The sequence below is a fragment of the Vombatus ursinus genome, unplaced genomic scaffold (assembly GCF_900497805.2).
Source record: "Vombatus ursinus unplaced genomic scaffold, bare-nosed wombat genome assembly UNPS02009205.1, whole genome shotgun sequence".
NCBI lineage: Eukaryota > Metazoa > Chordata > Mammalia > Diprotodontia > Vombatidae > Vombatus > Vombatus ursinus.
Window position 1 is genome coordinate 64317338 of NW_020948983.1, and position 16887 is coordinate 64334224.

General features: G+C 35.9%; 1 protein-coding gene across 6 annotated transcripts in view; it reads right to left on the reverse strand.

The window, feature by feature from the left end:
- Window positions 1-3427: 3427 nt before the first annotated feature.
- The window catches only part of RNF111 (ring finger protein 111), a 93877-nt gene continuing 80417 nt past the window's right edge, over window positions 3428-16887 (reverse strand). For 4 of the 6 annotated variants that reach the window (XM_027851818.1, XM_027851815.1, XM_027851816.1 and 1 more), the window contains 4 exons: window positions 9953-10045; window positions 8862-8957; window positions 7645-7772; window positions 3428-5097 (listed from right to left, as the gene is read on the reverse strand). In XM_027851818.1, coding sequence (XP_027707619.1) covers window positions 4980-5097; window positions 7645-7772; window positions 8862-8957; window positions 9953-10045 — 435 coding nt within the window. In that variant the 3' untranslated portion in view covers window positions 3428-4979. The remainder of the gene's footprint in view (window positions 5098-7644; window positions 7773-8861; window positions 8958-9952; window positions 10046-16887) is intronic. The other 2 variants (XM_027851820.1, XM_027851819.1) reach the window with 1 other exon arrangement.

A 16887-nucleotide genomic window follows, 5' to 3' on the forward strand; every position in this document is an offset into this window, starting at 1 on the left:
GGAGATGCCCCCTAAAGGGAGATACTTGCTTAAGGTGGACGCCTCTACTTTAGGAAGATGTCCACTAGCCAGGAGAGGCTAGGGATTCTTATAGAGGAAACTCCGCTGTGGGCAGGGAGATGAGGTAACAAGGGACAGTAATTCAGAGTTTCACAAATATCTAGGCACAACATAATTCCACTGTTCAGCCCATTTGCCAGGGGCATAGGGGCCCTGGTTAGGTTAGTTCTAGTATTTCATAGACCAGCCTACTTGAATCTCATCCTCTCTCTTCTCAGGAAGTAGGCACCCAAATTAATTTGAGGAAAAGGGTCATGCATTCCTCATCAGTGGGATTAATGAGAAAGACCGCCAAAAGGAGATTCTACTGCACTAGGGGTGAAGAGGTGTGGGACAAAATGAAGATGAATGACCATGAGAACTAAGCCTGCTAGAAAGAGAATTAGAGTCAGCCTAGAATCATCTGGTCAGAGAGCTGTGGTTGCTGCATTTATGGAATTACTGAAACCCTGGTACTAAAGTATGAATTGAGTAGGACAAAGTACAATTCTGATCCTCATAACCAATAGGTAGAACACTTAGCTAGGCAGCTGCAAATCAAAGGAAGTCAGGGTTCTATCCCCCAGACTTAAATGAATTCTAAGGATGCCTAGGACAGTCACTACCATCCTTCTCAGCGCCATTCTCTGCTCCTTACTCATACTCATCCCTCCTATCCTATCTGCTGCGAAATCTTGTTTTCATCTTTCACAACACCTTTCCTATATGTCTCCTCTCCACTCATATGGCATACCCTTTAGTGAAGCCTGACCACTTCACATCAAGACTATTTCAATGGTCTTCTGATTAGTCTGCCTTGTCTCCCCACTTCAATCTATTCTCCACTTGGCAGCCAAAGTCATTTTCATAAAGCACAGGTCTGTTCATTTCACTCCTTTACTCAGTAAACTCCAGTGACTCAATATTACTTCCAGGATCAAAAATAAAATCTGCGTGGTGTTTAAATATTTAAAGCCTCTTGCAACCTGGCCCCTTACTACTTTTCCATTCTTATTCTTACTATCCAACTACTTACATGGCCTTGTTGTTCCCCATATACAACCCTCCATCTCCCCGTTCTGTGCTCTCTTCCATGTATGAAATGCTCTCCCTATTCACCATCTGTCTTCCTTCAAGACTCTGGGCAAATCCCACCTTCTGAAGAAAGTATTTCCTGGTATCTCCACCCCAGCCCAAAGATTATTTTCTATTTAATATTATTAAATATTATTTACTTTCTATTGTACATATCTTGCTTGTACAATTTTTTGCATGTTGTGCCCCTCATTAGAATGAGCTACTTGAAGGCAGAGACCAAATGTTTGCCTTTCTTTGTATCCTCACCATTTAGCATAGTGCCTGATACTTAATTAAGTACTTAATAAACACATTAACTGAATGAGTGGGTTGAGAAGAGTATTTATTTAGAAATTAAATAAATGATGTAAAACTCAAAGATATGGTTTAAAAAAAATTGTCTTATGGCATTTGAGCATGAAGGGGCCATTATAGATCAACTAGCTTAATCCTTTTAACCTAGAGAGGACAGTGTTTGAACTTGACCAAAGTCAAACTGCAGTTTGTGTTGGATACAGGGGGATGACTTGGGTCCCTCAGCCTAGATCACTTCCACTGCTTTTTGAACCACACTATGCTCCAAAAGGATTATCAATGTATATGAGCAACATCGGTCCTGCATTTATGTTTCAGTAACGTTATATGTATACGTAACTATTTACATATATAAGGGAAATATAAGAATAATGTCTTCTTTTGACGATTATATCTAATAAATGTTACATTTAGAATGGCAAAAGTGGCTGCCATAGCCCATCCAGTTAAACTATAACGTGAGTTCTCATCTAATATTTATTCCTTGAAGTTTAAACATTTTTTTTTATTGTATTGAAAAAGACCTGGAAGGATAAAAGAATTTGTGACCTTATGAGCAAACTGTATTCCAAAACTTTATAATTATGTTGTTTGAGAACTTGGAATATTTTACTTCAGAATCAAACTTCTCTCATACACAAAGAAAAAACTGATAATAAAATGCTAAAAATAATTGGAATATTTTAATATTATTGTTTAGTGTTCAAGTTTCATAGACCATTAATTTTAATAATAAAACTATTCTTATCATAAACAATTAACATGTTTCAGATGGGGAAGAGTCTGCAAGCAATTAAAATGCAAAAATAATTCAAGTGGAGGAAAAATGTCAGGTCAAGTAAGAAAACAGTGTTACTGATCTATACATATTTGTTGACAAGTATTTTTCCCATTAAAATGATAGATGGCCATTCTTACAAATTTTATTTTGAAATTACTGGATGCAAGGAAATGAAAAGCACCAAAACAAATAAAGCACAACAAAGTGAAGAAACCCTTGCAATATATTTTCCCACCGGATCATTTTCCTCTAAGGGCAGCATTTTAATTTAAGAGCTTCATCATTAACAGTAATGGAAGCTAATCCCTTATAAAAATTATTTTATGATAAATAGCAATGTTCTAGCTAAATAATAATAAAAAATCAGCAGTAGTCATTATCAAACATGTCAAAGTGTCCCTAATTCTGATTTAACTTTACAAACATTCTAACCTTTTACTGGGAACCCAGGTTTTCTAGTAACTAGTAAGAGAATATTTTCCCACGTCCTTTATACTATCAGAGGAATTTATGTACAGAAAGGCCACTTGTCCTTTATTCCATCAAGGTGGAAATTTGCCTCTACCTCGTACTTTGTATGCAACCGTAGCTTAAAACTCAGTTTATCTCTGAAAATATGTATATCACCATAGGATTTGTTTGTCTCCACAAAGCAAATTAATTAAAAAACTAGCAGGCTAACAATCAATTTTCTCTCCCTAGATTTCAGCATCAAAGGGAAAAAAATTATAATGTACTACAGATTAAAAAAAGAATGTGGCTAAGTTTTGTGGAGTTGGTAAGAGGTGGGATATACGAGAGCTGTGATTTCATTGGCTTGGGGAATACTTCTTGTAGTAAATCCTTCCACCAAAGGAGATCTTCAGCACTCAGTATCTCTCCTTAATTTATGATAGGAGAGTTGCCTGGGAAAGTGACTTGCCCAGGGTTAAACACCTGATAGGCATTATAGGTAGGCCTTGAAATAGGTCTTCCTGATTTCAAGCTGACCCCCTTATCCACTACTATACCATGCTATCTTTAACTGTGAAAACTGCTGCTTACCCCCACCCCCCCAAAAAAGAGGATGAAAAAAGGTAAGTAACCTTAATTTAATAAAGACAAAACACCAAATTGGGCAGATTCAAACATGAAGTTATAACACAATTTTAAAACCATTCTTTATCCCATGATTTTTGATGTTGCTTTACACACACTAGGAAAAAACAAGGACAATGGAAATTGAAGGTATTTATTAATCAATCCACTTACAAAGCAGGTGGCTTAATGCAAGCTTATTGACATCTTCACATATGATCCATAGGAACATGTCTTCCACATTATGACAGTAACACTGTCTGGATGCATTTGCAACTTGGGGCATTACTGAGCACATTTAAACAAATAAACTATGCTATTCTGTAATATGAAAGTATTTTGATAAGGAATTTGCATCCTGACGTGGATTAAAACTTCCTCCAAAGGAGAAATGTTAGTACATTAACTTAACTCTATATACTATATTATTCAGCAAATCTTAACTATAGAAATTAATATTTTTAAACCAGTGATTGACTGTTGGCAATGTATACAGTGGAATTCTATAACCAGAGCAACACTAGGTAACAGCATAATTTGTGCCTCACAGTAAGTATCTGCAGATTTATAGTTTTTCAAGTTTAGTGAGAAATAAAACAAGAGACATGTAGATTTAGCTAACTTTATTAACTTTTAACTAATAAAAATCCCTTGAAAATGATCCTGGGACCTTTAGAAGTTCTATGAATGCATGGATACCTGCCAATAATTGCAATTCTAAATCTTGATTGAATGTGTTTACAAAACCAATGTAAGCAGATATCTTAACTAGACGTGCTTTAGCTGAAGACTGAAGAACAAAATTCTACATGTCTTTTTTCAGTTTCCCTAAAAATTCATTAAATCTGCAAGTATATACAATCCAGCTAATGGAAATTAATATTTAGTGTTCGTTAGAGCTGTTTTACAGCAGGGAAATTAAATCAGGGAATCAAATTTCTAGACAATGTAAGAAAAAAGATAAATACAATCAGAACAGCAGTATAAGTGTATAATATCGATATTCATCTATATCTGCATTGTGCTGAAAGGAAATTTAAAAGGATACACCAAGAAGATTCAAATCGATCACTCTGGTGATGAGTATGCCACCTGCATCTGACTGAATATAATTTGTATTCTGTTCCCAGTATTAAGGATGGTTTTTAACTCAGAACTCATATTGTAAATATACAGCAGCCACTTTGTCCTACTTAAGGAATGTCTTAATACACAATATTATCATTTTCTAGTTCATCTCTATACAGTAAACTAAAATACATGATTAATTAAATTAACAAATTCAAGGTTAGTAATGGATGAAATCATAATTCTCAAAGCTTGGTACTATGTAAAAACAAAAGGACCACACAATTCTACTTTCTAAAGCAGCTAATCTTGCCTGCAAGTTTAGGGTCACAAAGCCCATAATATGTGCAAAGAAATGCAATCAATACAAGGAACCATGCAAAAATACAGTAAAATAAAAAGGGAAATGTGAAATCGAAATCTTAAAAAAAAAAAAGGCTTTTATAAATACATTAAATCAACTGTATACACAAACTGTAGGTCTAGCATTAGTTGTACCATGTAGCAGAGCCAGCACTCAATGCTTCCAAATCTGCGCAGGTAAGTCATGCCATCTTTGGTTGACTGCAGTACCAGAAAGGATAGGAATGGGAGGGAGGGCAACAGTTCTGGGAAAATGGTGTCAACTTTCACTTGGCAGCTGAGCTTCAATGTCCACTCTGCAAATGGGGCACTTCTTATTAGTAATTAACCATTGGTCGACACACACTTGGTGGAAAAGGTGCATACATGGAAGGCGCCTAAAATTTAAAAATAAAAAAATTAATGTTATGATGAATACAAACGGCATTTCTAAAGACCTTATGGTTGTTTCAAGACCACTTAGAACTTTTTTCCTCTTCATAAAGAAAATTTAAATGTAATAATTTAGACAAAAGGATAGGGACAATATTAGAAAAATTACTAGAATGATGCATTTCTATAGATACAGAAATATGCAATATATTGTGAGTGACTGTAATCATTAGAATTGCACTGGTAGTTATGTTCCATATGATAACATGTTCATTTTTGTCCAGGAGATCGATTACAGCGCTCTTTCCAACTGCATAACATTACAGAATTTATTTTGATGGTATAATTCCTATACCCTTTTAGAGCAGTACCACTTTACAACAAACATGTTAAATAAAAGGTGTTCATTTTGGTGAACTAAACTAAGTTTTTAGTTAAGTTATAGGAGCTCAAAGAGGATTTCCACAATACTAAGAGAGAAAGACAGGACAGCATTAATTTGTCATTTTAAGAAGAAAGTCAAGTGACATTCACTAGGTAAAGTATTAACAACAAAGTCACTAAGACAATTTTAATTCTTCATTCAGACTTGCTTATCTCTGAATGAAACAAAAAAAGATTACCATTTATTTTTACCCCTTTAGTCTTTTCTCAATTAATGCAGTTATCCTATGCATTAAGATAACAAAACAGACTTCATTGTGGGTGCTTCCATCAACAACACAGATTAATGCAGATCACTGCCCATAACCATCTTTGAGTTGCTGTGGCTAAAGGGGAAAAAACAAATCACATAGTGTTCATATGTTATGAACCTCTTCAAACACAGTTAGGATGGTCCAGGGATGAAACAGAGTCCATTGCCAGGCCCAGACCTTTTCAGGTTTCAGCTCTATTCGCAAGCTTGCACACTGCTTGGCAAAGCCTCCAAGAACCAAGGCAAATACTACTCCACAGTGAAGCACTGATGGAGGACTTCACAGTGAGCAACAAAAAATTCTTTTAATAGTAATTTATCTGGAGGGCAGCTAGGTGGTACAATGGATAGAGTAACGGCCCTGGAGTCAGGAGGACCTGAGTTTAAATCTGGCCTCAGACCAAATGCTTGACACTTACTAGCTGTGTGACCCTGGGCAAGTCACTTAACCCCAATTACCTTAAAAAAAAAAAAAAAAAAAAAAGGCATACTATTTGGGGCAGCTAGGTGGTGCAGTGGATAGAGCACCGGCCCTGAAGTCAGGAGGACCTGAGTTCAAATCCGACCTCAGACCAAACACTTGACATGTACTAGCTGTGACCTTAGGCAAGTCACTTAACCCCGACTGCCAAACAAAACAAAACAAAACAAAACAAAACAAAAATACTAATTTATCTGAAAGCCTCCCCAAATGACATGTGGGTTCACTACTGTAAGCTATTTTCAGCTCAAATTCGGAGGGATTACAGTTTTGCTGTCTATTTAAGTTCTGGAAAATATTCTATTATTATGCTGAATTAGGAAAATAAGAGACTATGAATCTATTATTTGGGACCTGAGTGCAGAATCTCAAACTTAAGTAATTTTAATTAATTTCATTCAAGAACTTACATCAATATAATGGACTATATTCCACTTTAAAATAGAATTGCTTTTGTATCCCACAACTGGTCACAAAAGATTTGTGTATGGAATGAATTCTGACCCTCCAGCCTGTTTGACATTGGACGGTTCTGTCTCTGGACCTCGAATTCTTCATCTGTAAAACTGGGAAGGTAGACTAGAAATATCTAAGGTACCCTTCCAACATAAAATGTACGCAACAAATTCTTTCTTCTGGAACTTTGAAAGATTAAAACAATATGGCCTCCAAAGAAGAGGAAAGAATACTTCCATCCCAGATTCTCCAAGGTGGTCAACTTAAAACTTACTTGGCAGAAAACAACTTACCTACCATCTCTGCATGTCAAAAGTCCAGCAATAGGATGTACTAAAGTGGCACCAATGCATAATATGATAACTATTATGTTCCTTTAAATTTTGGAAACACTCTGCCTCAAAACAATCCTGTGAGGAAGGTAGAGACTATAGAATTTCTGCTTTCTTATAGATAAAGAAACTTGGGCTCTGAAAAGTACAGGGACCTGGCCACAGTCACAAAGCTCTTAAGTGTCTAAGGAATGTTTGCAAATGGTCCCTTTGCACATCATTCCTTCACAGAGGGACAGGTTTAGTCATGGGACTGAAGAGGCCAGAGAAGGCAAATAATCCAATACCTCAATAAGGGAAAACAAAGATGTAGACAAGTGGCACTGATTCGCTGAAGGTCAAAAGTCAATGAACAGCAGAGCTGAAAGCAGAACTTGAATTTCTCAATAACCAGTACAACGCACTAACCATACTACCCACAGAGGTATGCATTCTTCCCTATCCCCTCCTCTCTCTATCATGCTCAACTGCAATGCCTGGCTGGAAGAATGGGTTAAAAGAAAGGTTAAATCAGGCTTAATATTTGGTTTCTAACCCTTGCTGTAAAATGTTGGCAATTAAATTAATCTGATTAATATTTAATTACCTCACATCTTCACCTTCCTCTAAAATAGACAAACAAATGGTACATTTTTCCTCTGTGTCTTCCTCAGTTCCCTCTTCCCCATCTTGTTTGCAGTGCAGTTTCCTCTGTGAGAACCAATCAGTTGTTACCTTATTAGTAGAGATGACATTATTGAATAACTGAGTAAAATTTGTTTTTTAAAAATCAACATCATCAAAAACATCAACAAAACAATGACATTGAACAGTAACAAACAGAAGATTTTTTTAAACAGCTATTGATGGCTAATAAAAAGGTGTAACTTAGAATCCTAGGGGGCTAGTACACATACTCTTTTTTGCTTCAGGATTTAACAAATTAAAAGTACTATCATGAATTCAGTACAATAAGGCCTTTATAAAAGTAAAGGTAGCATATACATTTAAAAGATACAAGCAACATAAATGATTTCTATGATTTTAAATAGTCAAAAAATATCTAAAGGAAAAAAGTTTAAATCACACCTTGTACATTTTTACTAATATTTATTTTTAAATACTGTGCATATTTATTGATGTTGCTAATATCAATAACTGAGAAGGAAAATTAACAGTTCTAAATTGTAGGAGGCCAAGAAATATTAGTAATTTCTCATTACAGCCTTAAAAATTCAACACCAAAAAAACCATATGGCAACTATGGTCTTACATCTATTTCATTAATCTCTATATAGCATGATTCATCTTCAGGAGCTTCTTGCAGGGTCCTGGCAACCGTGTTTAATTTATCGAGTCCATCAACTCCATGCTCAAAAAGAATAGTAATAGATGCTGAGGGGTCTAAGGTACAATAAATTAAAAGAGCCCCATATAATTGCAGAGAATTTGAAAATTGCTAAATTCATGATATCGTCACAAATGCCAAAGGTGCTGTTGTCTTTATGCCACCTATTCATGTTGTTTAGAAGTGGTACTTGGAAATCTGAGTAGATTACAGTCTTATTCTACATAAGCAAGATTTTCAAAGTTTAGGGTGTGACTCTAAATAAACACTGACCAAATGCTGCAGAAGTAGGTAAAATTTGACTAAAGGACTAAAATTTATCTTAGGAAAGCAGTAACTTGAAAACTAATTGTAATTTTAAACCACAGAGCAAGAACCAGTTGGCAGCTCGGGCCACAAATAAAGTAGCAATGCTAAATTAGGAGACTTAAATATTTTTCAAATTCCCTACCAAGGCTATTAAAAGAAATTCTCACCTTTTTGTATTTGTGTGGGTATGTACATCTTTCAATCGTCCCCTGGGAAGCTCCACGATTGACATTTCCTAACCGCTCTTCCAAATGAATCAGTTCCTAAAAAGAAGGAAAAAACAACATCAAAATCCAAACTGATAGCCCCATAAATCACAAGGAAGATGATTTCAGGGGAAAAAAGCCAGAAATGATTTTAGTAAGTCACAATTCCCAATTTCTCTGAAGTTACAATATACAAAAAACTTGGTACACTGAAAAGAAAAAGTTGAATCTGATATTTTATTACAGTTAAAAAGCACAAAATTAGGGTTTTCATACATGACAACAAAAATCTAATACCCGAATGTCTTTTCCCCCTGAAGATTAAATGACAAAGAACTTTTAGATCTGAAACAAAATTGTTTCTGGACCCTGAACTCTGAGAAACATGACTAGATTATTTTCTCATATTTACATGGCTTAGTTCATTACAATCTGAGTGCAAAGGTCTACAAATGTATATGTGAACCAACTATTGCCATTTAATGTTCAGTGCCAATAAAACATGCAGTTTAACTCAGAATGACAAGAATGAAAATACTTTCTTTTGACTTGTATTCAGTAAATATTAGCATCAACTAATTTATATAGATGCAGTCTTTGTATCTGATTGTGTAAGTAGCTTTACTCAATTTCTGCATAGTTGCTGAATACTTTACTTACTCCTCTTTTAGTAAGATAAACATGCTGAGATGGAAAGATTTAGAATAAGGAGACCCATGCTGCAGCTCATGCCCTGCCCCTAACTTAGATGTGCAATCACAGGTCTCAGTTTTTTCACCAGTTAAATGAAGTGGTTGGATCTCTAAGCTCCTACCTCTCAAATTATGTGAATCATTACTTCCCCTCCCCACCCCAAATACACACACACAGAGTAACTACAAATTCATATGCAACAAATGCTAATAATTATCTTGAAAGTTTTCATGTATTCTTTCCCTTTGCACTGAAATGCAGTGCCATACCTCAAACAGATGCTGAAACTAATAAGAGTTACATACTTTCCCCTTTATTAAATACATTTGGTCAACAACTACACTTATTTTATTACAAACCTCAAAATTGCCCCTGAAAGGGCCTCTAAATGATGTTCCATCCAATCCTGATGAAATGTAACGGATGTGAGGATAACCTGCCATGTCTGGAACCTATTTAAATACAGACACAAGTTAAAACTATTCAGAACGATTTCATAGGCTTACTTTTCACGATGACACAAAAAAAAAAAAAGTTTCTTGGTGCCCCAAGGCATCAAGCAGTTAGGAGTGAGGCCAGCTGCTAAATCCAAGCTCCAGCCTGCTTTTATAGACATCAGTATTTACATATAAGGGTAAGACAATACTGACTGGCAGACATTTTTAATGATGAGGTGGGATGAGTGTCATCTTAGCTCCTGCTCATTACAGCATCATTGGGAGATGAAATTAGTTCTCAGGTGATGTGAGGAGTATTCAAGGGGACCTAGCCCTCTACTGCAGTCTGGCTAAGCACACTACCCAAAGTTTAAGCAAGGTTTTAAAAATATGGGGGTCATTCAGACTATATTTTGCCCAGTGGCCTTACTTTGCACAATTCCCTCTTTGGGGCTAACCGTTTTTATAGTACTGCAACAGAGTTGTTTTCCAGTCATGTCGAACTCTTTGTGACCCCTTCTGTAGTTTTCTAGGCAAAGATACTAGAATGGTTTGCCATTTTCTTCTCCAGCTCATTTTACAGATGAGGAAATGAGGCAAACAGGGTTCAGTGACTTGCTCGGGGTCACACAGCTACTAAGTGTCTGAGGCTAGATTTGCACTCAGGAAGATGAGTCTTCCTGACTCCAAGGCTTACTCTATCCACTGCACCACCTGACTTCCCCCACAATCAAACCTCTATTGCTCCTCTATCCTCAACTATATCATTCTAATCTCTGTTGCTCATGCCAAATCAATTTGCATAAGCATTAGTGGCTTAAACTAGGGCACAAATTTGCAACAGGACACAAGTGTACTATAACCATGAGTATTATAAAATAAGTATTATAAAATTGTAATTCCATGTTTTTTTCAATGTCATAAAATTTAAACAAACTTAGTTAAGCAGAGTCATAATCTCAAAATCTCTTAAGGAGACAAACTTTGTTAAAGAGGCTTTATAGGTAAACTAAGTCAGGTTACATATTAAACCACTTCGAGGGCTTAGGATGTAATTTGATTTGTTTTTTGGGGTTTTTTTTAGGCAATTGGGGTTAGGTGACTTGCCCAGGGTCACACAGCTAGTAAGTGTCAAGTGTCTGAGGTCACATTTGAACTCAGGTTCTCCTGACTCCAGGGCGGGTGCTCTATCCACTGCGCCACCTAGGTGTCCCATTTGTTTTTTGTTAGGATGTAATTTGAGAGGAGAATTTACATATCACCAGTAAACATAAACACCATAAAAACAACACAAAAAACCCCCACAAAGTAATAGAATATCAATATTAAATAAGATCAAGTCCTCTTGTAATCCAGTAATCTACTGCCAATGTTCATTTAATCAGCACATTTCTTTTTGAGAGCCAGATGTCCTATGTGATCATACGGTCCCTTGGAAACATTTCGCTTGGAAATTCTGGAATAGGCCTCATTCTCAGGACAGTTCTAAAGAGGGCTCCTCCTGGAAGATATGATTCTCTGGTTCCAAGTCACTTGCAGAAATTTCTAGGTAATTCTGCTAAAATTTGCCAGTAACAAGACTAATACAATTTAGTACAATCTCCCAAATGTGCTTTTCCAGTAAGTAGTTCATGTGGTGAGAACTAACTCAATTGTAGGGATCTAACCCTATTGACAATAGGCCTATAAGAAGTATAACAAATTAGGAACCCATAATTTACCTGAAACTTCAGAGAATTTTAGTTTTGTTACATTATCATTTGCTCTTTCTATCTTTATCCAAACTCTGTACTTGATATGGACACTGTCATCCATAGGGTTAAGGAAGAGGGCCTAATACAGAAAATGAACCTTCTTATTCCTTAATATTATTGCAAAGATATTTCAAAAAAAAAAAAGAAAGGATATGATTTAAAATTCTTTATGATTATTAATGCAATTTTTATATATAAAAACCTTAATCCAATTTTGGGACCTTATTACTAAAATATACTCAAGCCTAAGACACATTTGGAAACCAATCAAATATATATTCTTACATTTGTAACATTCTAATTCTGTTGCTTTCTCAAAGTTTACTACTCCTTTAAATCTAAAAACTTTCACATCTTCATCTTATCTGTCCTTTTCGAGGATATATCTATAGACATATCTATCTATCTATCTTCCTTATAAGTCATTAGGTCATAAGAACTAATCTTACACACAAATATATAACTATTAGCAAGGGGATAGCAAGCCTAAGAACTCATTTGCTTTAGTTGCTCAGGACATGGAGCTGACCACAAATCCACATTAGAATTGTAAGATCTTTCATACTTGCATCCTACTTTAGTAACTCAGATGTTTCAGTATTAATTTATTAATAGATTTGGCACGGTAATGACAAAACTTCCACTGTTCACCTGACCTGTTTACAGAAATCTGCTATGAAAGGAAAAAGGAGGGACATGGTTATGACAACACCAAGACTGTCCCTTCAAGGGAACAGATTGATGTGATACAATCCATTAACAGGAGAAAAAACTCCTTTAGCTCTGTTTGATTCCAGATAAGAGTCACAGTTAACAAGCCAGTCACAGAGCAAAGGTTTATATCATTCACAAGGAAGCACGTCCAGGCTCAGAATTAACCAGGTGGGAACATTTCTTGATCAGAAAGGATACAGCACAATGGGGTAATAACTGAGTTAAGAGGATCCCACCTTTGCCTATGCAAGGTAGTCCCCTCAAGTTTTCCCAGGGAAAAGATATCCACCTGAGGACAGTAGTTCCCAGCCTGCCCCTTCTTTGGGTAGCATATGGAATTTCTCCTGAATGGTGGACTACTGGCTTCATCGCCATTTTGACATATCTGAAATCAAAACTTAGAATATTATAGTATGGTCTCATAAGATTTCACCTCAAATAGCACAGATAAAATTTCATAATTTTTATAAGGGATAGCCAAATAATTTCAGATCAAACTCTTCACTATAAGCAGACTTGTAAACTTCCCCACTTTGGCTGAGTGCTACCCTAGTTTCTCAAACTTCAGTACTTTACAATTTTACAACACATGGTCGTAGTAAGGCTGATAAGATCTTATGACCATGCCCAAGTAGAAAGTCCCAAGGAACCTAACAGATAAGGATAGCTTAAAGAGGTCTTTACTACTTTTTGTCCCAACAGCAAATGATCAGCAGTATTAATTTTTAAGCAAATATATTCCATTTAACATACATTTAACATTTTAAAAACTTTTTTTTACCATATTCTTTTAATAGTTCAATTTATAATCTAACAGCATCCAAACTAAAGAGAAGTTACCTTTCTTTTCTTTTCTTTTTTTTTTTAAAGGCAATTGGGGTTAAGTGACTTGTCCAGGGTCACACAGCTAGTAAGTGTCAAGTATTTGGTCTGAGGCCGGATCTGAACTCAGGTCCTCCTGACTTCAGGGCCGGTGTTCTATCCACTACACTGCTGAGCTACCCCTTGGGAAGTTACTTTTCTAACAGCAATTCTGATACAATAGTTTCCCAAATCTCACAACGTAAGAACAAATTTCATAATTTCACGTATTTAAAACGTCAAACAAAACTAATTGCCAGTCAGATAACATCAATTCAGTCAAATGCATTTCCAAATTATCTTACATAGAAAATCATTCATTTTCACCTTTGGCATTCTATACTAATTGCATTCAAGAACAACACAGAGCACTTAGATTTACTAATATTTATATAGTGCTTATGGGAACAGTATTAAGCACTTTACAATTATTATGTCATGTGATCCTCATAGCAACCCTGGGAGGTGGGTGTTATTATAAATTAGGAAACTGAGGTAAACAGAGGTGAAGTCATTTGCTTCAGGTCACACAGCAAATACATTTTTGAGACCAGATTTTTAACTCGGATTTTCCTGACCCATGCATTTTCAAGTACATTTCCTTAGTGCGAAATAGCAAATGTAATTTGCATTAAGTTCTTATTTGCCACAATTATCCTAATAGGAAAACATAGTTCACTGTAAGTGAGACATTACAATTTTAGTTTCAGGACAAATTTTGACCAAATCAAATCTGGATTTGTAACCACTAATGGTAACATTCAGAATCTCAATTTTCCCAAGGGCATCCTGTTTTCAGTTAGCTCAAGATCAAAAGTTTGTGGGGGCACTCCCGGCTCCCCTCAATCCTATTCTCTTTAAAATCACCCAAATCAATTATTTTTATGTTCTTAACCTAACCTCCTCCATACCTCACCTTACCCACCCCCTCATTCTCAATAGGGCACATAGGCAGTAAAACTATTTATTAAAAAGAGAAAGAGCGTGCTTATTTTTTTTTTTTTACAAAGGACTTTAGCATAACTTTACACTAGACCAAAGACAACAATATTTTTTTTTACCAGTCAGTTAGTTAATTTGAATTTGTTAAACTCCCACTAACTAGACAGAACAGACCTATGAGTTTTCTTTTGTAATCTTAAATTGTCTGTGGAAAGGGAGATACTGAAGAAGACATTCAATACTAGTCAAAGACACATAAGAAAACCCTGGAAAGCACAAGGAAAATAGGAAAGGGGTTTCACCTGTCAGGCTCACATTCCCATTCTCCCTCCTTTGAAACTCACAAGGTTTAAGTCTGTCTTCCAAACCTGACCAGAGCTAGAAATGCAGAGAGAAAGAGACTGTCTTTCTGAAGGCTTTGAAAGTTCCACAGAAAAGTTTCCACTCTCTCCATTCTTTTTCCTCTGGCTGGTAAGACTACCAGAAAAGTCAGTTTGGGTTTATCCGGACGCAAAACAGAGACTTGCTTACAACATGCTTAACATTACACAAATAAACACTTAACACTTCAAGTTCAAAAGCCCCATCCACAGTTATCTGACCAGTATGAACTGAGCTCTACTGCTTGAGTTTTGAATATTCCCTGTTGGCCAGCTTTCTTTTGTCCCACGCTTTAATAGCTTGCCTAATGGGGAGTTAGCAGGAGGCTTGTTCTGTCCCAATCCCATAATAATATCTGTATTCCTTGCCTTTCTATTACTTAGTGACTTTGTTTTTGTTGTTCAGTCATACCTAACTCTGTGACCTCATTTGGGGTTTTCTTGACAAAGACATTGGAGTGGTTTGCCATTTCCTTCTCCAGCTCATTTTACAGATGAGAAACTGAGGCAAATGGGGTTAAATGACTTGCTCAGGGTCACACAGTAAATGTCTGAGGCTGGATTTGAATTCATGAAGATGATTCTTCATGATTCTAAGTGCAGTGCTTTATCCACTTATCATTTTATTATCAGCTGCCCCTTGGTAATCTAGCATTGGGCAGTTCCTCACTACTGCCTCATTTTCTTCATGCACAAATAACGATCAGTTTTGGGTTTGGCACCTATTTCTCCTTACCCTTCCTGAGTCTAGGGAGATTAATTCTCTGATCACTTTGATCAACTGCTGAGAGACTCCACTCAGATCCAGGATCACACAAAAGTCTGACTGCTAGCTGTGGTGGTAGAAGGTGGACTGACCCAGTGATAGCCATGCAAATAAAGGGACCCTTCTTGGTTACCAAAATTGTTAAAAAGAATTCTGGCCTTACCCTGGTCAATAAAGACAAACTCAGGAAAAGGAGTTTATTGGCAACCAAAGGCATTAAGCAGTTGGAGTAGGGTGAGCACCATGATAAAAAATATACTTTTTTATCTCTTTAACTCACACTTCCCTCATATCATAGATGCCATTCAACTTCAACAAATATAAATAATTCCACATTCTGTAACACTATAGGAAACTCAAGTAATGGTTTCCAAAATGTAATCCCAGATAACTACTGCATAAAAAGTTATTTTTTTCATCTCAGTCTCAGTTTCCGTGAATCTTGTATAAAGGAGCTCTCTGCAAAAAGTAGAAAAGTATAAGGATGATTCTGTAAGTAGCACAGTTCTTTGTAGACAGTATTCACTTAATATTTGATGAACTTAAAAGTCAATAGTGTCAAGTGCTACCAAAAAAAGCAAGAAGGATTACTAATTATTTGGTGGATTTGGTGATGGAGGGGTCATTAGTGATCTTGAAGCCATTTTAGTAGAGACAAAATACAGACATCAAGGGGAAAATTGGTGGGGGAGTGTCACTTTTGAGAACTTTGGCAGTAAAGAGAAGAAATAATTTTTTTTAAAAGTTTTGATAGACCAGAGCATGCTTAGAGAAAGAAGGTAAGTAATTAACATATGGAGCTTTAATTTACTCACTTGAGGAGGGATTTGGACTAGATGATCTCCAATAAACACTCTTTTTGTAAAATCTCACAATTCCTTTGAAAAACAGTAACTATCTACACTATATACTAGATTTACAAACTTTTCACTATGTGATTCACTACAAAGCACACATACAATGAGACTTTTGTAGTTTTGTTTTTTATGCTATATAAATTTTGTAAAAGCAAAATTTTGAAATCACTAGTGCCAAAGGCACTTTCTTTTTAATAATGATTACAACATTAAAATGTACCACTCATGTAAATGTGTATAAGCTAAAAGCCTACATACATTTTCTATATTTAATGACTTTAAAATAAGTCAACATGAAACACTTCCACTCAACAGAAGGGGAACATAAGTCCAGGATTGAATATTCTATCAGATGAGGCAGCTAAGTCAGTTTTTTAACCTTTTTTGGGGGGGAGATTTGGGGGGAAGGGAGGAGAATTTTATTTTTGGCGCAGGGGAAATAATTCAGGAAATGACTGGAATAAAAAAAAAAAAAAGACACCCATGAAATCATTCCTATAGAAACATTCCTATCAACCAGCAACTAATTTTTACTCAGCCCACAGCTGAGACAATTTTTACTACTAAACACTGAGTATCAACT